The 24,095-nt window shown below is 47.6% G+C and overlaps 1 protein-coding gene across 28 annotated transcripts in view; it reads right to left on the reverse strand.

Moving 5' to 3' along the window:
* Window positions 1–353: 353 nt before the first annotated feature.
* Window positions 354–24,095, reverse strand: part of MAP4K4 (mitogen-activated protein kinase kinase kinase kinase 4) — a 174,747-nt gene continuing 151,005 nt past the window's right edge. For 14 of the 28 annotated variants that reach the window (XM_027128757.1, XM_027128753.1, XM_027128754.1 and 11 more), the window contains 12 exons: window positions 22,912–23,087; window positions 22,405–22,525; window positions 21,198–21,389; window positions 19,044–19,161; window positions 18,560–18,730; window positions 14,146–14,289; window positions 11,229–11,363; window positions 8,645–8,745; window positions 7,035–7,208; window positions 6,341–6,500; window positions 5,405–5,544; window positions 3,209–3,814 (listed from right to left, as the gene is read on the reverse strand). In XM_027128757.1, the coding sequence (XP_026984558.1) occupies window positions 3,731–3,814; window positions 5,405–5,544; window positions 6,341–6,500; window positions 7,035–7,208; window positions 8,645–8,745; window positions 11,229–11,363; window positions 14,146–14,289; window positions 18,560–18,730; window positions 19,044–19,161; window positions 21,198–21,389; window positions 22,405–22,525; window positions 22,912–23,087 (1,716 nt within the window). In that variant the 3' untranslated portion in view covers window positions 3,209–3,730. Of the gene's footprint in view, window positions 3,815–5,404; window positions 5,545–6,340; window positions 6,501–7,034; window positions 7,209–8,644; window positions 8,746–11,228; window positions 11,364–14,145; window positions 14,290–18,559; window positions 18,731–19,043; window positions 19,162–21,197; window positions 21,390–22,404; window positions 22,526–22,911; window positions 23,088–24,095 lie in introns of all 28 variants that reach the window. The other 14 variants (XM_027128767.1, XM_027128763.1, XM_027128774.1 and 11 more) reach the window with 3 other exon arrangements.

The raw sequence follows: 24,095 nt of genomic DNA on the forward strand, positions 1-24,095 counted from the left end.
AGTGATTAGGCCTAAGGTCACATTTATGTGCCAATTTGCGACAGCGTCCCTTTCATCGTCCTGTTAGCTACAGAACAGACAGCATGCATGTAAAATGAGCCTTACTCCGTTTTTGGCTTCAGGAACACGGCGATCAAGAGCTCACCCATCAATTTCATTCTAAGATCTTTGAACGAGTGTTTGCTGCTTTCGTAACCTGTGCCGGGTGAGCCCCTGGGTCATCCCTGTTAGGGAGATGGCAGGATCTAGCAGTCGCCCGCTCAGGCCAGGGGTGGCACGGGGGAAGGAGGATCCTTCGAGGAAGGAAACATTCTGAAGGAAGGGAATATATTTGAAACTCATGCCACGTGAAATAGGTGTCATTTTTACTTTATTTAAGGACAAAAGAGGGGAGAAGAGGGACAACAGTAATTTTCATAATACACAGAAGACGAGTTAGCACTGAAAAAAGAAGGCTGTGTGTGTACTTGCCACCAGTCTGCTTTGCAGCTCTGATTAGTAAACAATGCAGCTTGTCACTTGCATTACTGTTTAGCAAATTTATAACTGGCAAAACTGGGGATTATGAATCACCGTAAGTGGACTACAACGAAGACGAAAGCCTAAATAACCCACAAAAGATCACTTAAAGGTAAACCATAAATACGTGATGCACATTAGTGTAACAAAACCATTTTTTTGTAAACATTTTCTTCAACACAACATGGGCGTGAGAAAAAGTAAAAACACTGCGCTCGATACAGAGAGACTCTGCTTTAAACACAGAAGGGTATCACTTACTAAGGCTCTGACTGAACCTAGAGCCACACTGGTATTTTGTTTGGAAGAGTTGTCATAGTTTTCCGCGTTCCACATTTATTATCAGCATAATACTATCTTCTTCTGTTGATTTTGCCATCTTTGCACTTCTGTGAAGTCACTACCCTGTTAAAGGAGAAAGATCATCCCTTTCTCTAGAAGAAAGACATCGCGACAGCTCGCCATCTTTCATGGAGAAACCTAACCGGGCGCCTGCTCGAGGCTGTGGCAACACAGTCTGATCGACAAGGCGGGGAGGCCACGGAGGGAGGGATACCACGGCCGAGGAAAGCACACCGCAGGCACCCACCCAGGGGACCAGTGGCCAGCTGACCTCGGTCAGCTAAGCCCGGCGACGGATTCAATCACGTTCAACTCCAACACCACCAGGTGCTGCCCAACTAGGACAGGCCCACCCTGACCTGAGCTCGGAGCCCATCGCCCCTGAGGGAAATGTAGTTTTTTCAAGTTCTCAGTACTCGGCAATTCCAAGGGAACACCATTTGCATGGCCTGTGTCACAGCCCTTGACTTACAGACACTGAGCTTCAAGTCTGGATGATGCAGACCATGAGGCCTCATCCCTTTTTGTATCTTCCATGTCGCTATCAGAAGTTCAGTATTTTTTTCAAAGACACCTGCCCAACTTTTACCTTTCGCTAAAGTCATGGGAGGGGGCTACAACTGACCCCGCCACGTGGTCCTTTCTCCTCCTGGTGCACGTGTTCACTGAGGCACATTTCGTCTTGGGGTCAAAAGCCAAACCGAGGAGGGAAACGCCAGCAGTGAGGTGGCTGGGACTGCGGCCCCGTGGTGACCGAGTCTGGCCTGTCTCAGATGTCCCTTCCGAGGGTGGGATTAACTCCCCAATCTTCTCTATGTTCAGTATGAATTAGTAGAAAACAACTATCTCTTTCTGCCTTAGACATCAGCACCACACCAAAGTCTCACACACGGACAACCTGTTTCCCCGGCCTTATCCTTCCAGTACGGAGGCGGGTTTTCTCAGTGGGTCCTGTGGTGGCGCGTGTACGCGACCAGCTGTTGTTTCTGCGTTTGCGAGTGTATGTACTTTTCACTAGGGTTTGAAATTCACAGGAGAGCCTCTGGCAAAAATGCTGACCCAGGAGGAAGAGGATGATGAGTCAAAAAGGATGCCAAATGGGATGCGAATGCCGGGCCAAGCCTCAGCAAACAGGTGCAGGTGACTGTTGGAGGAAAACCTCCACTTACACGTCACAAAAGAAAATTCGCCACGGAGGAGGAGTGAGCCTATGAAACACCGAGCTTTTGTTTGGTGGATGCAACACTCCCATCAGAACTCAACAACAGGAAAGGTGGACGGCAGAGCCACGGTGCGGAGCGCTGCTCCTTTACCAAGCAATTAAATCCTCAGAGGAACCGAGTGACCAGAAGCCATGAAACCAATTATTACCCAAGACATTTATTACAAATGTCATGAACATATTCATAAAGTAAAACTGGTTTAAAAAACAGAGAGAGAATGGGAGAGCAAGGGAGAGAACGAGAAAAGCCAGGGCTTTGATATCACACCCAAAACACAGGAAGATGCTATCTTACGAATGAGCAGTATTAACTACATTCTTAAAATAGTTTTAGTGCATTGCATTTTTTAGAAAAAGGGGAAATACCCCTGGCCCCAAGGAAAGGTTCCTGCAACACTGTTAACAGTTTGTGGGGCTGTCCCCATATGACCACCTGTCTGCAAACCCCGATTTGAGAACACTGAGGCCCCTCGTGCTCTGGGTGATGGCCGCCCGTCCACCACCACGGGTGAATCTGGTGGAAACAGCGCGATCTGCTCTCTCAACTGAGAAAGCAGACGCGCCCAGCGAGACAAGCCTCGTGGCTGTTTCCCATCTTCAGGGACAAGTTCTCTTGTGCCTACTGAGACCTGTGACGAAGTAACAGTCAAACTTCAATTGGATAGTTTTGGTATTAAGATTAAATTAAACATTAATGTTTTCCTCCAAAAACATATAAACTAAACCACCTCTTAATGCATTAAAAACAATGAGGTAGGCGAAAAAATAAACACGTGGCTGAAAAAAATTTTTTTTCCCTCCGCAAGTGCAGACCGTGGTGAAACTGCTGTTGCACTTCTAGGTTTAAACAAAAATTAAACCTTTGACTGAGGCAGTGCTAATACTGTCACACAACAAGGTTCTGGCCAGGATACAAATGCACACCTTTTCCTTTTTTTTTTTTTTTTTTTTTCTTTTTTTGAAGAATTATCTGCACATGATTTAGGCAAAACCTGGTACACAGAAAATGACTGAGTTCTTGGCCAAAAAAAAAAGAATTCCCAAGAAACCAAATGCCAAATGGGTCCCTAACCCACCCACCCCACCTCCCAAGCCCCACCCACAAAAAAGTTATCCTAGTAACTGTGTCTTTCACATTTTATAAATATTAACTTCTTAAACCTGCACCTTCTTCTTTGTCCACATATGGTCACATTACAAAAAAGAAATGTCAATTAAATACATTGTTAATGTTACTATATTAAATCTGCTCTTGGCTTCAGTGACCTGCTCGTCCGAGCACACTTTACACCCGCTGTGCCCACTTCTAACCACCCGCCGGCGTGTCTGTTCTCCACCTGCAGACACCCCGGGACAGAGTCACAGACGAGGAATTCTGGAGCTGGAGGGAAGGCGTTTGCGTTCTGCCTGATGCTTGATTCCAACACCGATAGCACCTGATGGTAGAGTCTCAACAGCACCAGCTGCGTTGCAGCCTTGATTCATTTCGAACAGGACAAGAAGAGAGTGGGGATGAACTGGTAAGAGCGGGCGGGAGAGGAGAGGAGACCCCCGCCCACGCGGCCTGGGCGGCTCCGAGCTCCAGTTGCCAGGAATTCCAGGTTCTCATCTCGATGACTCCGGGGCCGGCATCCCCGCCCGCCACTCCTACCAGCTCAGAAGAGAGGTCCTGCCCAGCGTCATGAAGTACACCTGGCTGCTGCCCCCGGACCGGACCGAGGCAAAGAACACCTGTAGGAGGGGAGGGGAGGAGAGGAGAGGGGAGGAGAGGGGTCAGCAGGACCCTGGTCCCACAACCCCAGCGGCCCCTCCCAAAGGAAATCTGGGGTGACGTCCATTCGTCTGTGAAGGAGCCAGTTTTCATCTTGACCAGGAAGGCTCCTTAGCCAACGGATGACTCCTCATACGTCGTGCCCTACTGTGAGAACGCAGAGGAACAAAGGCGGCGTTCCCGAAACGGGATCGTCTGTGTTCACCTCCACGGCTAATACCTTCTGAAAGATGAATGGGATTTTGGCAAACTCAGTGCGCAGAGGGGAGGCTCCTCCGCTACCTCGTTTCTCTCTTTTAGAAAATGAAGCTGAGATGTATTAGTTACTTCATATGACTCTATAGTCAAAGTAATATAATTTAGGTTTGTGCCTTTTATTAATAAACCCCGATGGATGTGACATCATGAATGATAAAAATATTTAAATGCCTGAAGTTCAAGGAATATCATGGGTATGGCTCTACTGAACACACTCAGGAAAGTGTGAGCCAAAAAGCTGGCAGAATCTGGCTTAGGTCTGAGGTTGTATGGATTTTCAAGGTAAAAGATCTAGGAGGTATTACGTAGGAAAACAAAGGCCAAGTGCACCGGCAAATGGGCTAGAGGACGGCAGGAGGAAGTGGGCTAGTGGTGATGCAGCTCTTGAGTAGGAGAGCACGTGGTCGGGCAGGAGGCCCAGCTGACAAGAAGTGACAGCTCTCTTCGTCTGAGAGGTCAAGCTGAGGTCTGCTTGCTAGGAGGTTTAATATGTTTTAACGTGAAGCAAAAGGGGGAAATGTTTCTAAGGCTGCAGTGGGCGGCCCCAGGTGGTCAGACATATTTTTATCCAAGTGACAGAAGACAGAGAAATTTGGGCTTAGAAAAGGCCCGAGGGGTCAACACCCTTGGCCAGTGTCTGTTCCACTCCAAGGCTGATTTGGGGAGGGAGGGAGTCAATCCCAGAGAAGACAAGGATGCAGCCAGTTTCAAAAAGCAAAGGTTTTAACTGGGGCTTTGATGCCCCGGGGTCTCACCTGCAGGAAGTACGCCTACTTCTGCATAAAATGATCTCACCTCTTAGGCATTTATGCCACACAAACGATGAACTTATTTCACTACTCAAAAGGTAGACCAACAAGTGGTGTATTTCTGGTACGTATCAGGGGAGAGGAAGTTTTACCCTGTTACTTAAATTTTCACGAGGGTTCCTTCTAAACACAAAAGAATTCCATCCATCTAAACTGGTAGCTTTAACCTCCTCTATCCCTAAACCAAACGTAGCCTAGGCAGGCCACCTGATGGGAATAAGAACCCCGAAAGACAAAAAACAAAAACCCAACATAGGATGATTTCTGCAGCGATAAACATCTCCACCCCCTCAACAAAAACAAAATAAAATATATCATGACCTCCATAAACAGACCTAAAAAGTCACTGCTGAAAAGTTCCTTGATAAATTTATTTCAGAATCCATCAAAATCCCAAGGAAAGGCTTCACCAAACTTCATGGAAAATAAACCATTGCTAAAAGATAGTAGCAAACTAAAAAGAATCTCTAAGGAAGCCGTTACCTTGTCGTTGCGTTCACATAAGAATTTCAGTCTTTGAGCCCTTTTGTGCATAAACACACCGTCCAAGTGGCCGGTCTCCACAGACCGGATCTCTATGGCCTTTTCTCCCCAGCCCATCGTCTGATTGGATCGAATATACGCTTTTTGAGAGGAGAAAACACATATTGTTAAAGGTAAGACAGCCGTGGAAAGAAACTGCTCAGGTCTCTCTCTCTCTCTCTCTCTCTCTCTCTCTCTCACACACACACACACACACACACACCCCACCGCTCTAAACAGCTAGTATTTGGGGGTTTTGTTTGCAAGGAACTCTGCATGTGCACCCTCGTGGTCCATCCCGGGAGGCCGTATTTTGAATCAACAGTTGAGGCAGTTCACGCCGGAGCATCACCCGCCCCCCCACCCCCACCCCATAGCTTAGCTCGTATTTTCATCACACTAGTTACCAGGGAGGCAGCGAGAAGGAAAGCCAAGCGGACAGAACCAGTGACGTAACTGCAATTAAACCAAAACAGTTTGGGGATATAAACTTGGAGCCATGAGGGTTCCAGAGGTCAGCCTTCGCTGCTGAACGCACAGGGACGGTCAGGAGGCTGAGTGTCGACTGCGGCTGGGCCACGGAATGGCAAGAGTGATCACTTACCCTTCTGTCTCCCCTCACTTCCCACACATCAGTCAACAACTACACCTGCCCTACTTCCCCTGGCTGTCTTAAAGATTAAATGAAGGACTGTGAACGACAGAGTTTTAAAAAATAATTACTTGGATTTTGTCCTAACATAAGACTATTACGTGTGTCATGGTCTACAGTCTAACTTTCCACCATCTACTGCCAGCCACTCTGTTAAGTGGCCAGAGGGTCTGAAGAACACGTAAAATCAGTACACAAACTACACGCCTCTTTAGGAAGGGCCTCTTCCCGTCAGGGACGCGCACCTACAGACGTTGGCATCTCTCCCCACTGCAGAACCACATCCTTGGTAATCCTTCCATAGGTGTTCACATAGACCCCTTCGTCTTCATAGCACACCAGAAGCTCCATTCCATCCGTGTTGGGGAGGATGATGATTGCGTGGGGTTTGATGCTGCACTGGATCTAGAGAAGAGGAACAAAGCACAGGCACGCATGTTTGTGGCGCCTTCTATCCCTGCAAAAGGGCTCAATAAGAATGTCTTGGGGAATGCGCTGGTTAGATTCCTGGTGATAAACACAACACTGGATAACGCTGTGGAAAACCCATGTGATATATATATATATCTGAAAGTCCACCTTTGATAGGTCCTATAATCTACTAGTTCACGTTTTCGGAGCCCCTGGAACACATTTGGATTGGGGGCTCCACTTAATCAATTATGTTCCTCTAACCAGTCCCGACCCACGGAGCTTCTGACCTGACAGCAGCTGCCCAACCCTCCCGTGTTAGTGAAAGCAGGGCGAGGAGGTCTTCAGGAGCGCTTCAGAGCCAGGAGAGGGGGTCTCCACTTGGCTCAGAGCAGAGCGCTACTGAACAGGGGCGCCATTTAAATACTCACCCCCACAGCACAGGGAAAGCAAGGGATCCCTGCTTGTGTTAGTTCCCTAAGCAGAGTAAAGACAAACGTCAAAGTAGAAGGAAGCCTGTCAACCAACCACAGAGTGTGGGCTCTTTCTTACGTGTGTCGGTAAATAAATGTCATAGACTGATCCCGAGTCCACGTCAACAGCATGGAACCCAGCACAGGATCCGTAGATCACCTTCAACCGCTGGCCCTCCTCAACAGTGAGATCCACCAGCAAGGGCTTATGCACCAAATCTCCAAACGACTACAAGGAAGCGACAGAGACGGCAGCCGTGAGACGAAGCAGAGCTTACTTCCGATGCTTCAAACTGCAGCAGCTAGACCCAGGCACGCCGTTACTCAATTACTGAACCACCCTGGCAAAAACCGTAAGCAAAACTACTCTGTACAGTAAGTCTTGGAGTTATTTTGCTCTTATCTGTCAGTCAGCACCAGCTGCTCCAACGCAGACAGTGGACAGAGAGCTGCCACACGATACACGTAAGGAGAATTTTATCAGTGTGATCATCACAGTCTCTGCTGAGCTACTCAAACCTCCACTTTAGTTTTCCAGCTAGAGTGATAAAGTTAACGAGAGGCTACCATGTGCCGTAACAGCCTGGGTGGCCTCAGTTTTTCATTAACGTCAACACGTATAGCTCATAAGGCAGATTTGAATAAGGTGTTTATTTATAAAAGCAACTAGTACAGTTCCTGGTACCTGGTACATGAAGGTAATTAAGACCAGATCTCAGAAGAGAATTGTAACTACACAATCAACAGCTTTTAGTCAATAATATGTGGCTTTATTTATTTTTTAAAGCAAATATGATAACCCCATTTATACTGCTTTTCTGGGGAATCAAGGAACAAGCAATCTAAGTATGCCCATCTTCCAAATAATGGAAGCCGACCCTTAATAAAATATGTCAAAACTATTTAAAAACATAAGTAAATAGAATCTTTTTGGATACAAAATTCTTAACTTTTTCCCCTGCCCTAAAACAGCCCCGGGGGACAATGCTTAAGGTTTTTTGTCTAATATCAGAAACGATGTTATTAAGTGATTCATAATATCTAATGTTATAGTAATATCATTTTCAATTAAGAATTTCATAAATTTGTATCTAGTGCAAACTCTAGAAGTATAAAAAAGAAATATTAAAAATATCCACAAAAATAACTGCTAATATTTTTCTACAGTATCTTTCTTTGAACAAAAATGGTATACTATACATATTTTAATACTTGTTCTATTTAATGTGTAATAATGCATTCCTTGTGTCATCAAGAGTTTCTGCAACTTCATTTTTAATTAGTCCTCTACTGAATAGATATACCTTAAAGCTGCCTATTGCTGGATACCTGTCAAAAACATAAACATCTACATCTTTATACACGCCCATGACTTTAGGTGGAAAGTCAAGGTCTGCTTTTTAAATGGAGGTGGTGTCAGTCTGTCCTTTCAATCCACGTGTCTGCCCAACATTCCGCTCCTCTCTCACATTCTGAGGACTTAGAAAGCCGACAGTTCGGCTTGTTCCATTAGAAACGGCCTCTCGCATGATAAAGTTATACCAATATCAGCACATGCTTTTAAACGATCAGTTGTGACCATTCGGGGTTGTCAGACGTATTCCCTGGCTCTCGGCCACAGCGTGCACAGCTGATGCTACTTTTAAGTGCACTTGATGTTGTTACCTTAAAGGCCATGAATTTGTGATATGGCTTGGGTGCCCACGCATACACTTCCACAGAACTCTTCAAAGCAATGACCAGGAACTTGATTCTTTCATATTTTACTGCAACAACAAATAAGAGGAGCACAGGTCAGTATCAACGTGGACTCCAAATTCTTTCAGTTGTCCTCTGCAAACTCTCTAAATATGCCTTCTGCTGAGCCACCAAACCAACAAGAGAAAAATGCTGAGAGGTCAAGCCTCGTGGTTCACTTTTCTGATTCTTTAATGTACAATTCAGGCTGTTCCCATCCTCCTCCGTGTTGCGTTGGACTCAACTCCATACCCTGGTTGCCATCGAGCACTTTCGCTGATGTCCCTAACCTTCTTAGGCTGTAAGTACTTAATAATCAAGGACAATGTCAGCCTTTCCACCCTACCACCCTGAGGGCTCAGTACTAGTTCAAAAGGATAATGATGTGATTTATCAGACAAGAGGGTCCCGAATCCCAGCAAGAGGTCAAATCTTCCACGTGGCCTTTCCTGACTCCTGTGGGGGGGTTACAGATGGAGGAACACAGAAGGCTACGACAAAATACTCATCAACTGAGTTTGAATTCTATCTATTTCTGTGTACAAGATCAAGTATCATTTCAAACCACTTCCTGAGCTATAGAGACAGTAGTAATTGCTAGGAGTTTAGCTAAAGTTGTGTACTAAAAGTAAAGAAAAATCTCTCTTTAACTTTATATATATATATAGGCCTCGTTTACGCAGCTGTTTCAGTCCTCTTCACAGCCAGCAACTCCGCTTAGAGCAGATGCCCGGAGGGGCCCTGGCCACACCTGACTTACTGGCTGGTGCAGACTCCCGGTGTTTCCATGGGCTCTCTAAACCGCAGCACTCCGCCTTTGAACATGAGACTTGATAACTCTCCTTGTTATTTCATGTATTGTCACTATTCAAGTGAATCACATGACTATTAAGATACAAAGGATTATAAGAGGCACTGAAAGCAGTGCTGATGGGATAGAATTTTCTGTGATGGAAAGGGTTTATGTCCACCCTGCTGATATGACAGCCACTAGTTACATGGTGCTATTGAGCACCTGGAATGTACTCATGTCACTGAAGAAAGAAACTGTAACGTTTATTTCATGATAATTAGTTTACATATAAATTTAAATACCCACCCCCCCACCCCGCCTTCTGAGCCCGGCTCAGGTTAACACATCTGCCTCTCACTCTCCTGTAGGGTCATCTATTCAGAGCCATTTCATTACATTTAGCCTTAGACGATTTCAGTTACTTATCAACAAATAAAAACAGTACACAGGGGCTTCCCTGGTGGCGCAGTGGTTGAGAGTCCGCCTGCCGATGCAGGGGACGCGGGTTCGTGCCCCGGTCCGGGAAGATCCCACGTGCCACGGAGCGGCTGGGCCCGTGAGCTATGGCCGCTGAGCCTGCGCGTCCGGAGCCTGTGCTCCGCAACGGGAGAGGCCACGACAGTGAGAGGCCCACGTACCGCAAAACAATCAAACAAACAAAAAACAGTACACAAAACACAACACAGAAAATTCTAATCCCGAAATCTATACCGAGGTGATAGAGCCCTGCAGGATCACTCAGAATCAGTCCACTATCGGGGTGGCAGCCGCACTCATTAGTAACCAATGAGCTGAGGGCCGTGGACAGGTTACATAAACAAGACGACAACGCCAAGGATGTAATATCCCTGGGAGCAGAGGCACTGACTACAGTATGCAGTTTCATAAACACAGAGGAAAAGAAAACACACAAGCAGAAATCAACATTCAATACACCCCTTACGTTACTCAGTCTTAAGTATACAGTCTCTGTATACTTAAGACTTATACCATTTGCTAACCTTCTCAACCTCCCATTTCAAATTCAATTAGAACACATCATCTTGCCCATAAAACTGTAACTGGGCTAAGCTCCATTATTTCCCCTTTATTTCCAACACTAGTACCTATATTTTGATTTTCTTCCCCAACACGAAAAAACTTATTTTGGTTTTGTTCTTGCGAGATCTTATTTCATGAGAAGCACGGCAGGCATGTTGAGGAGAAAAGAACAAAACGGCTGCCACGAAACACTGACTGGCCAGCAAGACTCATTTCTTAGTGATGAGCGGAGTAGCTCTGCACAGCGCATTTAATTCAAACCAACAGGCCACAGCTACTTGGGCAAACTCTCAAACGTTCAGTCAGTGACTGCCAAGGACCCAGAGTCCTCCAAGTGAGGACAAGCCTACAGCGCAAAGGAGGAGTCCAAACGTCTCTCCTCTGGCAACGCTCCCTTCTTCTCTGCAAGATGTGAGCCACATCTTACAGAGTGTGGATTGTCCAAGGAAAGGGTGAGAAGAGGCTCACGACGGACGGCAGGGACAGCGGAGTTAAGATTAACTGAAGGCCTGCAGGTCTCAGGATTAGAAGGTGCCTCAGAAACGCCCTGATACAGAAATGAGTTACAAGTCTCAGAGACAAGTTCATTACTGAAAGCTTCAAAAACACATGGATTTTAAATGGAACATTAATTAAACCTTGGCAAAACAAAACCCTTACGCCCGCCGTGGGACTTACCGACTTTATAGTGGACGCATCCTTCCAAATCTCCCACGGTCGTCCAACCCTGCTTCTTCTCAACTTCCGGATCGTTGTGAAGTATTTTATTTCTTAACCAGGACAAATAGTAGACACGTAACTTATCCTTTTTGCCTAGCAAAACAAATATAAGTACTTTACATGCATATTCAAAAGTAGATATCCTCATTAACAACAATAGTAACCGAAAGAAACTGCAATAAACAATAAATATCATCCCCTAGGAAACCTTTTTGTATCAGTTTCACTAGCAACTCAATTCAAGCTATTATGTCATCTGATTCTCAAAACCCTCTAGTGTAACTATTATTTCCCATTTGAGAGCACCAAAGGGTTTCACAGATCACCCAACTTGGGGACTTGAACCCAGCCATAAACTGGAGATGGGCACAACTTACTGAGCTAACAGAAGACTCACACCCAGAACACGTGAAGCACTCCTATAAATCAATTAGAAGAGAGATAACCCAGCAGAAATATTGAGCAAGCGCCTAGGACAGACAAGAGATGTTACCGCATGGATTCATGAAAAGGTACTTGCTCTCAACAGTCTGAAAAGGATACAGACTGCGTAAGCCCACCTATGACATTCTGGAAAAGGCAATATCGAGACAGTAAAAAAAGACCAGCGGTTGCCAGGGGCTTTGAGGGAGGGAGGAGTAGGTGGAGAACCAGAGGGTTTTTAGGGCAGTGGAACTAGTCTGTATGAAGCTGCAACGGTGGGTAAAATTATGCGTGGGTCGAACCCAGAGCACACACACACACAGAGAGCGCTAACGCAAACCGTGGACTTCAGCTAACCTGTTAGCTAAAGTATTAATATTGGTTCATCCGCTCTCACAAATGTACCACATTAATGCGAGAGAATAGGGGAAACTGGAGAGGGCCAATATGGGGACCGTCTACACTTTCTGTTCAATTTCTGTGTAAACGTAAAACTGCTCTAGGAAAAGAGCCAGACACAAAAGAGTATCTAGCGTGTTCTAAGGTGTTCAAAGTCAGGACAGGGCTTCCCTCTGGGGAGGAGGGGCAGTGCAGGGGAGCCACTGGGGGGCTGGGATGGCTCCCCTCGTGCCCAGGGTGGGGGGCTACGTGCATGGGTTCTAACTGTGACTCTTCACGGAGCTGTACACCATTTATACGTCTGTGCACTTTCTGTGTCATGTCTTATACTTCAACACAACCTTATTAAGTTTTGAAGGATTTTTGAAAGTGGGAAAATACTCAATGTATTAAGTGAAACAAAGATGACATCGTTTTATGTACAGTGTTTTATTCCCACACTATGAGATATATTTACAGAAACGAGGAGGGGGAAATACAATAAAATGTTAACAAGAGGTATCTCTGAGATGGGGGTTACATTTTATTTTATTCTTCCTAAGTTTTTTTCTGTTTTCGAAGTTGCCTACAACTGACATGTATTAATTACTTTTATGATTTTGAAAACCACTGAAAGCTACAAAGAGGAAAGAAAAGAATACAGAAAAGTAGGCCAAAAAAATGGTATCAGTTGATTACTGATCCCCATGAATCCTCTTGCTCACTGGATCACAAAATGAAGTTTAAGCCATTTTTTAGCGGATTTATTTTTCCTTCCTACGATTCTAAAACTTATCTTCCATCACTTTTTAAAGCTCAAGTTTTAAACGGCTGTTTTCTCATTTAAGTAAGAGACGGATGGTGAAATTTCTGCATTTCAATGAACATCTTAAACCAAAAGCCCATTTGAAAACTAAAATAAGTGCCAGAAATTTGTTACGTATAAATAAATGTAACAAGTTTGAGTGAGCAGGTAATTAAATCAAAATCACTGCTGTTATCAGAGGACAGGTCTTACACTCCTACATACTCTTTGACCCCAGCAAACCCACAAATTATTAGGAGATTATGATCTAGGCAACATGGATTCATATGCCTGATGGTTAAGTGAGCTGCAAAGATACTTGTGAAAAATGTTTACATGAGAGGGAAAAAAAGGAATAAATGGCAAGACTAACAACAGAAAATAGTAAACAAACTATCGTACGTCTATGCAAAGAAACATCCTGTAGCCGTGCAGAATGGGTACCATGAAGGAACATTCAGGGACAGGAGAGGGTAGCCCACAAGGTTTGCACAAACAAGAAAGGACGGAATACACTTAAACTTCAGGGCAGTGGCTACCAAGGGCAAGTAGACGCCAAAGGTATGCAGAGCAGTGTATTCTAACATCTGTTAAAAACCACCTTGTCAGTACATGGGTGTCGTATTATTCTCTCAGTGTTTGAAATGTCGCATAACTATTTTTATGGAGATTTTTTCCCCCCAAGTGTGTATTCTGAGTGCGTGTATGCTTAAAAGACTGGAAATTAAAAACTGAAGTTAACAGATGTTATCTTCGGATAATTTTACTATTTATTTCTCCCATTTGCTTTTCTGCAGTAGTTTCTTACTTTCTACAATGAACACATATAATTTATACTAAGAAAAATGCTCTTTCTAAAAAGACACTTATAGTAAGTGTTGACTGACATTAAAAAAAACCCACGGTACTTTTACCATCAATGGCAAAGAACGGTTCCTTGTGCGTGAGAGAGCCCTGTGGAAGGGAGTGGACATAAACCCACACTCTGAACGGGACAGGCCGCAGAGGGCGGCGGCAGGGTGGCGGGCAGTGTGAAGTAGGAAGTGCAGGTTCCTGTGCTCCCCGGGACCTCTCAGCAGAGCCCCAGGCAAATGTGTACACGTGGGCCCCCTCTGAATACACTTTCCTACCACGTTACTGTAAAATCATGCCACAGTTCTAGGTCACTTAGCTATTACTTCAGAAAAGGAGCTCACTCGAGTTCTGTGCCAGCGAGTGCCACGTTTTTAAACAGTGCTGGGGGCCTGCCTTCCCCGAACACACGCTTACCAGATATTGTCACCAAGACATTCAAGCCTTCCAGGACGTCCATCTGTTGAAATCGTCTTCTGTTGATCAGAGGATACACCTTCCCTTGGCCACTTCTGTCCAGCAGCATCAGGCCACTCTCTGTACCCACCAACAAGTTCACTCCTATTTCAAGGACACAGAAAGCCCACAATTTTACACTGTGCTTGACAAACAACCTCGTATGGAGCGGACAGCAAAGCTTATCTGGAAGAGTGGTTTTCTTAAGCCACCCACAAACAAGAGAGCTTGAAGTACCCAAACTGCAACAAATCACCACAGAAGAGAGAGGATGAAATACTCACTTACATGTAAAAAAGGATCTATGGGGGGGGGGGGGGGGACCACGAGCCCGCCTCACCCCCCTGATTACCTTCACCACCCTCCAGTTTCCGGTTCTTCCTCAGTTGCCCCAGGACGTCCCAGCCCACCGTCCTGGGTACCACAGACTCTCCATCTCATCCGTCACATCAGACACCCGAACAAACCTTCATCTGATGTCACGATCCCCGCCTGCTTCCTTCACCTGTCTTTTCACGGGAAAACTTCTAGAACGAGCCATACACAGCCCCCTTAGTCCTTAACGGTTTGTGACTGCTCCGGCATCTATCACTCAGTTTAAGGTTTTCTTAAAGACCACCCTCCATCATCCTTAAGAAAGGAACAGCTGCATTCGGTCCTCGCTCCCGCGGTTTCTCACCAGCAGTGCACGTGCGCAGGCTGGGGGCGGGGCGTGCCTGCGGGCCGCGGGCCCATCCCGGCTCCACCCTCGTGCCGTCTCCCCCTGGTCTCCACGCACCTTCTCTGCTTCCTAAGCGCGGGCGTCTCCCTTGCTGTCTGTCTGTCTGCTGGAGCAGGACCTCAGAACCAGAAACTCCTGGCTCCACCCCCAACTGCCGGTTCGTCCATTCACTTCCAGTCCTACCGAGACCAGCCTCTCGAGCCCTGACGTTTCTATCAGCAGCAGCGCCAGCACGGCTGCTCCACGAAACTAGCCAAGCTGACCCCGCCCGAGAAGACCCCCCTCACGTTCCTGTTCCTCTGCTCTCCCCGCTTCAGGCTCCGGCCGCCTCACACCGACCGCAGACGGGTAGAGGCCTGAGGTGAGGCTGCTGCGACCCCCTCCCTCCCTCTACTTTCTCGAGACTGTACCGCAAACAGCCCTAACCTTCCTGCAACACTCCTCGGGCCATACTGGGCCCTCAGAAACGGCTCCCTCTCTCTCCGAGAGGGTGCAGAAGCACCCATCCGGCATTCAGAACTCTCTGCCCCTCAAGCCGACTTTGTCACTCACTTACTTTCCCAATTACACTGATTTCCTTGGTCTGTAACCTCGGTTGCCTAAACTAACTTGGTAACTGGTAGCACAGAGCACCTTGCACTCCTAGGGGACTGGGCACGTCTATGTTTGCACTGGTCCCTGACTGGATAATAAACTCGCAGAGTGAAGGAACGCAGTATGTGAGCTTTAACAAAGGAATCGCTCCGTCGGTATTTTCAGGCAGATGGAAGGACAGGGGAGAACAGCATATACTTCTTGAACCACGTCATCCATATTTATTCAGACACACACACACACACACTTTTCCAGAAAACTTCAAAAGAACAATTGTGAAGGCAACAGGAAAACACCCTCCCCGCCCCCCCCTCAGCTCCATGCCTATTTGGTATTGAGTGGGGGAACCCGAGCACCAGGAGGACAGCATCTACCCAAGAACACCTTGTGGGGAAACCAGAAACACCTTTTGGGTCCTGGGGGACAGCGGGGAACCTGGCATTTACACATGTACTCACACCACCGCTACTTTAGCAACTAACAGAGAGCCAGGCATGCGTGGATGAGGTTACCAAGACGCTGGAGCGCTGTACACTGCAAGCTAAGCTGCTGTCCAACTTTAGCCGACAGCCAAGGAGTTCACTCTGAAGGTCCCAGTTCATATGATATTTCAGCATTTTCCTGGTCGACCTTCCGTATTGAGAAGCTAAAAACAATCTACGTCAACTACCCAAATGTGTAATAACTACACCAAATACGACGAGCATTGTGAAATCTATTATTTGTGGTTTCCAAAAACAAACACCATTCAAACCTCCATCAAGTTTACAGCAAGAAAGGTTCACACGAGCTGAAAAAAGTCTTCATATACACAAAAATTGTAGCTATTTTGGCACTTACCATATTTTCCAATTCTCCAAGAACTGTGTCATTTTGTAAAATACTGAGCGCTAGCAGTCAAAAGAATACAGACAGTCACTGGAAAATAGCAACCTTGGAAATTATGGGCCTATGAAAAAGAACTGTGGCCTGCTGCACCGACTGTTTTTATAAATGTACTTTTTTTAACCTTACAATTGTTAGTTATCATTAAACTTTATAATGCTAATTCTTCAAAGGTAAGCAGGGCTAGGAATTGCAATTGTATCTGCAGGAATCTGGTGCAGGGTGATGGAAGAAATGGCTAAGAGCTCTATAACATGTGATTTAAAATCTCCTTTCAATTCTACGATGAATTACACTGTAGTCAAAGCAGCGAAGTAAGTGCACACAATTCTTCATGATCATAAGAATGGAAACTACTATCACATCCAAAAGATGTGTTAAAATAATTCTGGCTGTAAATAAGGAGAAATTGCCTTACTAAAAAATTAAATAAATATGCAGTAATTTACAAAACAAAAGTCAGTTCAGTAAGATGAAGGATGCTCCCTGCAAGCGTTTTCTAGGAAGGTACACAAAAAACTAACCTAACGTGGGTCAGCAAAACACAAATGCGTCAATTTCACCATTTCAAGAGCACTGCAGCCTCGTCTGGACCTCCTCCTCTTGTCAGGCTACAGCTCTCATAGCACATGCTTTAACTTTTCTGGGTCTATGTCTTTGAGTGACTTAATTTTAACTTCACTTAAAAGGTAACTCATGACAGCTATCCCAAGCAGTTTAAGGAAATCCACCAGTGATGTGACCCAGACACGGGGCAACTCAAACACACTCGGATATAGAAGTCACCACCCTCTCTCTTAACATGATGAAACAGAGAGTTCTACTGCATTTTAAAAGACACAGGCTTGAGAGAGTCACCTATTTTTCTCAGAGGTAGTGAAGAAGTTAATTAGGAAAAAGAAGGATTTTAGTTTAAAAAAAAAATCAGATAATGGCACACTGAACGGGGCCCAGCACTTCGCAGGACATTAGAGGACTATAAATTAGGTGTGACACAGCTACCAAGGGCAAACATCCTAGGCACAAATTACTTCGCCAATTTGGAAAGAACTAACATATTTAACATTACTTCTACGCTGAACATAATGTCATCATTTTGATGATATAAACACCCCCAAAAAGGCCTTTAATATGAAGAAAACCGTGCCTGCAATGGGCAGAGATGGCTCTTCCAAAGCTCTCGGGGGAGCGGGGGTAGGGGCTCACGGAAGGGGCAAGGGAAGCCAGGACAGACCAAGGCCCAGAGGGTGGAAGAGGAGGACAGTCTATCAAGTTACGGGCACTTCCGGAACACCAGGAGGGAGGACCATCTCGACGTTCAGCAGGGGAACCCTGAGGCCCTTGTGGCTGCTTCCATCGCCCTGGGCCAGGCGAGGGGCTGGGAGTGAGAAGGGCTGATGGGGTCACAGGGGAAAGGCGGAGCCGTCATGGACACGCCAGGAGAGCCCGTGAGAGGATGTGCTGTGTCCTCATGCGTTTACACGGCAACGTCCAAGGAGCAGGAAACTTTTCTGAATACAGTGGCAGGGCTCCTCCCTGTTTCAAACAGCCCATGGCAGGATTCCGGGAGTGTTAACAGGTGTGGCACTGGAAGGCACGGTCAACGCAAGAGCAGGCACACCTGCGGGGCTGGGGGAGGCGGCGGACGGGGGTGACAGCCAGGAGGCGGCAGAGCCGTGCGCGCCGCAAACTCGGAGAACCCCTCTCACGGTGTCCACACAAGCCTGCGCGGTGAGGCGGCTCACGGCCCCCTCCCGCAGACTCTCGGCCCAGGCAGACTGCTTCTAAGAGCTCCACTCAGATGTGAGGCCCAAGTCACAAAGAGCAAGGGAAAAATGATAAACTGAAACATTTAAAGAAAAGCAAATTCGACAAATTTCTTCATTCTCCCTGTAAATATGGGCCAAATCAAATGTCTTTCTCATTTTTCCCTTTTCTTCTTTATATGAAGAAACGGAGATGAGTCAGTCTTTGCAACACCCGACGGCTGAAACAAGGGCAGGCCTGTGTGTGTCCCTGCAGGATTCCTGCAGGGACAGGGTACGGGGACGGACGTCAGGAGTCTTCCATCTCACCTGCCAACGACGCCTCCAAAAACACCTGCACTACCTATAAACGACCGGTCCACCCTTGAGACTAAAAGCGAAAGGGTCAGAGTCACAGTGAGATACCTACCCCACAAGGCAGCGCACAGAATCTCGGAGTTAAACCTCTTCTTATATTTGCGAATCTCTGGGGTGTCGCTCTGTGGCCTAGTGTTGGTGGGATTCACATTGACCACTGAGCCCTTCCGGGTAGGATCTTGCCTTATGGCCTCCGATCTCATTCCATCACAGGAAAATCCCACTGAAACACAGGACACTGGAATTATTTTGTGTCTCCACGGGCACTGGGCCTGCTCCCTTCCCCGCTACGCCTCAAGCAGATATTATTGTCACAAACAACTCTTTGCCTAGGAAGAGCAATCTGTAAGGAATGTACATGGAAAAAGGAAACTGACTCTGCAGCTCATTGCAAATAAGGCAGCGCAAGCGGGCTGGGCATCTGGTCCGAGGTCTGCGCCTGCCAGCCACCAGCATGCGTGCCCAAGCCACCAGAAAGAGCGGCGCAAAGTGCCCGAGCCCGTCGTCAGCTGCTTTCTTGTTGCTGCTTTACTTACCCACAGAAGTCACTGTTGTCCCACTAGATGGAGAAATCTGTAGTAATCTGGGGTCTATAAAAGGTGTAAAGGAGGAGGAAGATTTGTGTTTCTGGAGTGTGCTACTAGCGGACTGAGTCTGCAATGTAAATTCAGTCGTATTAATACAATGACAGTAAAGGAACAAACACAGAACACTTCAATCCACCTCTACAATGCACTGCTTCCCAATACAAAAGCCCTATCCCCCCGCTTCCTCCCCCAAAATGCTCCGGAGGTGCTTCTGCATGTGTACCCCACACCCCCCAGTACAGGCTGTTTAACCGGGAGCCAAAGAGAGCTACCCCTCTTTTCAGAAATATCGCTCCTCTAAGACAGAACACGCAAGCTACCAGCAAAATCTATACTTCACGCTCCTCCGGTTTTTAATAAATAATTATAATGAAAACTCCTAAAGGAAGTTTGAAATGTCTTGATCTCAATTCATCAATTTTTGAATTTACTCTCCTGCCCCCCAAAAAGTCCAATGAATCTATGTTGGAGTACTGGCAACTCTTAACTTTATACCGTTTCTTTTAAAGTGAGCCTCTCGCCAGAAAGCTACACAGCTTCGGCCACCATCACGTTAGGTGCATCATCATAAAATCCACATCAAATAGGGGCTCATTAGTGAAAGGTGCAAATACAGAGTAAGGCACATCCTTTTGCTCTTTTAGGAATAGGAGTGTTTTGGTTAATAATGTAACTTAAGACAGAAGAAAAATAAAAAACGGCACAAAGGAAGTGAAACGAATTGTTAAGTGGAAATGTAATGACAATTAAAAACAAAACAAACAGAAAAATAAACTTGCCAGTTTAGTGAGTTAAGGGTTATTGTAAATACTACACATTAGAGCAAAATGGAGCCAAGTGTAAATATAAGAAGGGATGTAAGTATAGGTGGGATATATAAACGGAGGAAAAAACCCATGTCTGACCACGTGCTTTTGTCCTGTACCGTTGCACCCCCCTGGGCAGCTGAAGTCACAGGTCCTGCAGCCCACCCCCTCCTCAGCTCTCCCCTCCCACCTGACACAGCTGCCTGCTGGCAGGCTTCCTGCCCAGGCCCACGATCTGGGGCCCATCCAGCCGATGGTGGCCAATGGGATGCCGAGCCTGCCTTGGCAGTCAACTTGCCCCTGGCTCCTCAAGGGGAGGGAACCAAAATAGGACCAGGTGGGCAGGCCGGCAGTTCAGTGCTTACATTGACACGATTGGCTGAAGCTACGTGCCACTTGCAACCTCCTCCAACTGCTAGACAAAGGCATTGAAACCAAACCTCCCACGAAAACGATCACTTGCTTAACTAAGGACAGGGTGCCCACGGTGGACTGTCCCTGCGCTTGGGGCATAACCCTGTTCCAAACAGCAAGAACCACCCAACCGGCACCCAGACTGAGAGCACACAGCCACGCCTTCGAACAAGCACACAGGATTTCCCATTCAAAATTTGAAATTAAAAGCACGCTCAGTTCTTTGCCCTTCTTGTTTAACATCCTAATTTTCTAGGTTGGCCTCTTAAACTCTGAGTGATGGTAAATTTCAAGGAGAGAAATCCTTCAACAAGGTTGGCAAAAATAAGTAAGAGTAACCAACCAACAACACCCACCCTCTCCCCCCAACCCCCGAAACAAACAAACAAAAAAGATCCAGCCCTTTTGGAAGGAGGTCCCTGTACAGAGCAACACATTTATCCTGGTAAGGCCAAGTCTGCTTAATCAAATGTTTCTGTATTTGATGTACTGGATAAAAAGAATGAAAAAGGCAGATTCCACAAATGACTACCAGAATTTCATGCCAAATACATAATGCATCTGAGAACACAGCAATCGTTTTAGACTTTTTTTTGAAAAATAAACTGAATGAGGAAAGCCATGCAACTACACTTATCTAGAGAAAGGTAAACAGTGAACTGGCAAGTTTGGGGGGAGATCGCTCCAGGGTTAAGGGGTTTGTATGCAGATCTGAAACTTGTTACTGGGGGGGTGGGGGTGGGGGGTGGGGGAGAAAAGGGGAGGTGACAGAAGGCGGCGGGCGGGGAGGGGAGGGGAGGGTGTGGGAAGGGCTCTGCAAACTAGCTCCTAGGCAGTGCTGGTCTAACCCTGGGAGAGCAGCCAGCTGTGGTGCGAGACATACCTCGTTAGGAGTGAGCTTGTCCTGGGGTGTCTGTGGGGACATGGTGGGTGTCGGCTGGCTGGAGGATGGGGAGGAGGAGGTGGAGGAAGTGGAGGAGGAATGGCTTTGCTGTAAGAGATCTGGCAAGAGGTGAACGCGACCGGCAAAGCCATTGCTCTCATGATGGCTGGCGCGCTTTTGGTCAACTGCACTCTGCAGAGAAAACAGGCACACTGGTCTCGCTCGCGCGCCGCTAGCATTGCCGAAGACCCTCCTGATACCTGACTGCTGGCGGTGCTGTGTGACTCTCAACTCTGTTACGTCATCAAGGGACGACTGGAGGAAATCAGCCTGAGCTGCTCACGCTTCCTCGCCAAACGCCTAGGCTGAGCCAAAAGAACTCACGGCACCGCATCTGGTGACCGCAGAACCCAAACAGCGGGTGTTTCATCTGGTTTACCTGCCACAGGAGCTGCTGTTACCAAAACCACTGGCTTTTCTCTTTCCTTTTTAAATCTGTCTAAAGCTCTAGAAAGTACCCGTCACCTCTTTGAATCCTGGTCTTGTCCGGACCAGGCCCTTCCCGCTTTCCATACGAATGCAATGCCAGAGCATGAAACACACTCAGGGAAAAGTCCAAAGTGCTGCACAGGTGCCCTGCTCCACGTAAATGAGAAGCACATCCCTTTCTTCCATCTGAGCTAAGAAATGAACAGACCCTTGTAAAACTTGGTAATCCAAACGGAGCACACCTGGGTGGCACACCATTAATATTCAACGAGGGAGGAGCCTAACGCCCGGAGCACAGAAGAGAGGCGCCCCCCCTGCTCCGGCTCCCGGCCCCCGGGCAGCTCCTTCCTGCCTGCCTAGCCGGCTCCCGCCGCAGACCCCCGGCCTCGGAGCCGAGAGCTCCGCGCAGACCCCCGCTGCCCGGCTGCAGACCCGCTGCAGGCCGTGGCGTGCCCCCTGCGGCTTCTCTGTGCTCAGATGCAGACCGTGGGGCCCGCGGGCTGCTGGAATGAGGGCTGCCGCGTGACATGCAGGAGAGCGGGGCAGGGGGGGTCCCCGCTGGCCGCCTCGGGGCATGCAGCACACGACGCTACCCTCCGGGTCTCTTGTTAGGTGAGAACAGACGATGATGTAGAAACAGCATGAGTGAGTGAATGAGCAAGTGGGTTAATGACTACAGGAGAAGCTAGCCTCCAACAAGGAGAGAGGACGCGGGTACCTGGCGGACAATCAGGGTGCCCTCCTTGGACGGGGTCATGGCTGGTTCACTCTCCACGTCGTCGTGGACGATCATCGTTTTCACGGACTCCGTCTCACCGTTGCTCAAGTTCAGAGATGACCTATTGAGACAAAATCCAGACGTGAAGGGCCATGACCCACGAGCCGAGGATATACCGTCGAGATTTTTCACCTTCTCGGAGTCCCAAGATGAGATCGGGCTACAGGCATAAAGTTTCCTCTAGGGAAATGAACTGCCGTTTCCCTTTTTTCACAGCCTCAAATTAAGAGGAAGAAATGAAACACACGGAGTACTGGGAGAGGCCCTGACATGCACACACACCAACGAAGAGAAGGGGGAAAACAGATAGGCCGTCTGCTGCTGACTGCACGACGGGGAAACGTTAACTGTTCACAGGATCAGAGGACAGGTTTTCAACAACTGGTCCCAAGTGGACAGAAGGCCCGGTGGGGACACGCATCCCCCCTGAAGCAGGGCGGGACTGACGCGGCTCGGGCGTCCTCCGGCCCCGAGGTGGGCTCCTCGGGGCCTTCCTGCTCCACGTCGTCGTCCTCCTCATCCGTCGTCCCGGACTCCTCGCTGGACGACGAGTAGTCTGTCACCTTGTGCGGCGGCCGCACGTCTTCCGCCGCTCGGAGCTCTCTGGCCAGGGCCGTCAGGTCCTAGTGCAGGAGACAGAAGAGAGGGTCAGGCGAGAGAGCGACGGGGAAACAGCGCAGGGCCAAGCGCTTCATTCTCACTATCTATCAAACGGCCGCACCAGCTTTGCCAACCTGCCTTGCAGGCTGTTCATCGGTATCATGGAGGGGAGCTCGCAAAGCTTTCGATAGAAAAGACGAGAGCAAGAAAAGTCAGAAAGATAAAACAAAAGATAGAAAGGATTTTTTTAAAAGTCCAAGGTGGTGGGGCTTCCCTGGTGGCGCAGTGGTAGAGAGTCCGCCTGCCGATGCAGGGGACACGGGTTCATGCCCCGGTCCGGGAAGATCCCACGTGCCGCGGAGCGGCTGGGCCCGTGAGCCATGGCTGCTGAGCCTGCGCATCCGGAGCCTGTGCTCCGCAACGGGAGAGAACACAACAGGGAGAGGCCCGCGTACCGCAAAAAAAAAAAAAAAAAAAAAGTCCTCACAGCCGTAAAAAAAACAAGAGCTGAGAGCATTCTCCTCCGGCTATAAAACTCTGTATCAACAGCTGTGTGCAGACAGACCTTGGTAGTGTGTTATAAAGACGCCCGCCCCTGTGACAAAGCCTTCTTTTGAGGAGATTTTGCAGAAAGCAAGATTTTAGTTAAACAGGGGTGATTTCAAGTACTTATTTGGTGAGGTTTTTAACTCCAACTTTTATTTTTAAAAATTTCCAACTCGCAGAAAAATGTGAGTGAAGTGAGCACAGGGTACGGCTCACATCTGGCTTAACCGAGGGCCAAGAACTTGCCACGTACGTGAACAAAGTTCCTGACGTGTGCTGGGAGAAAGCGCTGCTGTGTGTCTGGCCGTGGGAAGGCAGCTGGGCAGGCTACCCTGCCGCTGCCTCGAGCGTGCACGCTGGAGGGGGAAGCGGCCCAGGGTCAGCGCTGCTGTTCACGAGGGCTTCAGTTCCCTTTCCTCTTCTACATGCAGACACTGTGAGACCCGATCGACTATCCAAATATAACTTCTGAGCTTGACTATGAT

The sequence above is a fragment of the Aethalodelphis obliquidens genome, unplaced genomic scaffold (assembly GCF_003676395.1).
Source record: "Aethalodelphis obliquidens isolate GAN/ISIS:26980383/991018 unplaced genomic scaffold, ASM367639v1 scaffold35, whole genome shotgun sequence".
Lineage (NCBI taxonomy): Eukaryota > Metazoa > Chordata > Mammalia > Artiodactyla > Delphinidae > Aethalodelphis > Aethalodelphis obliquidens.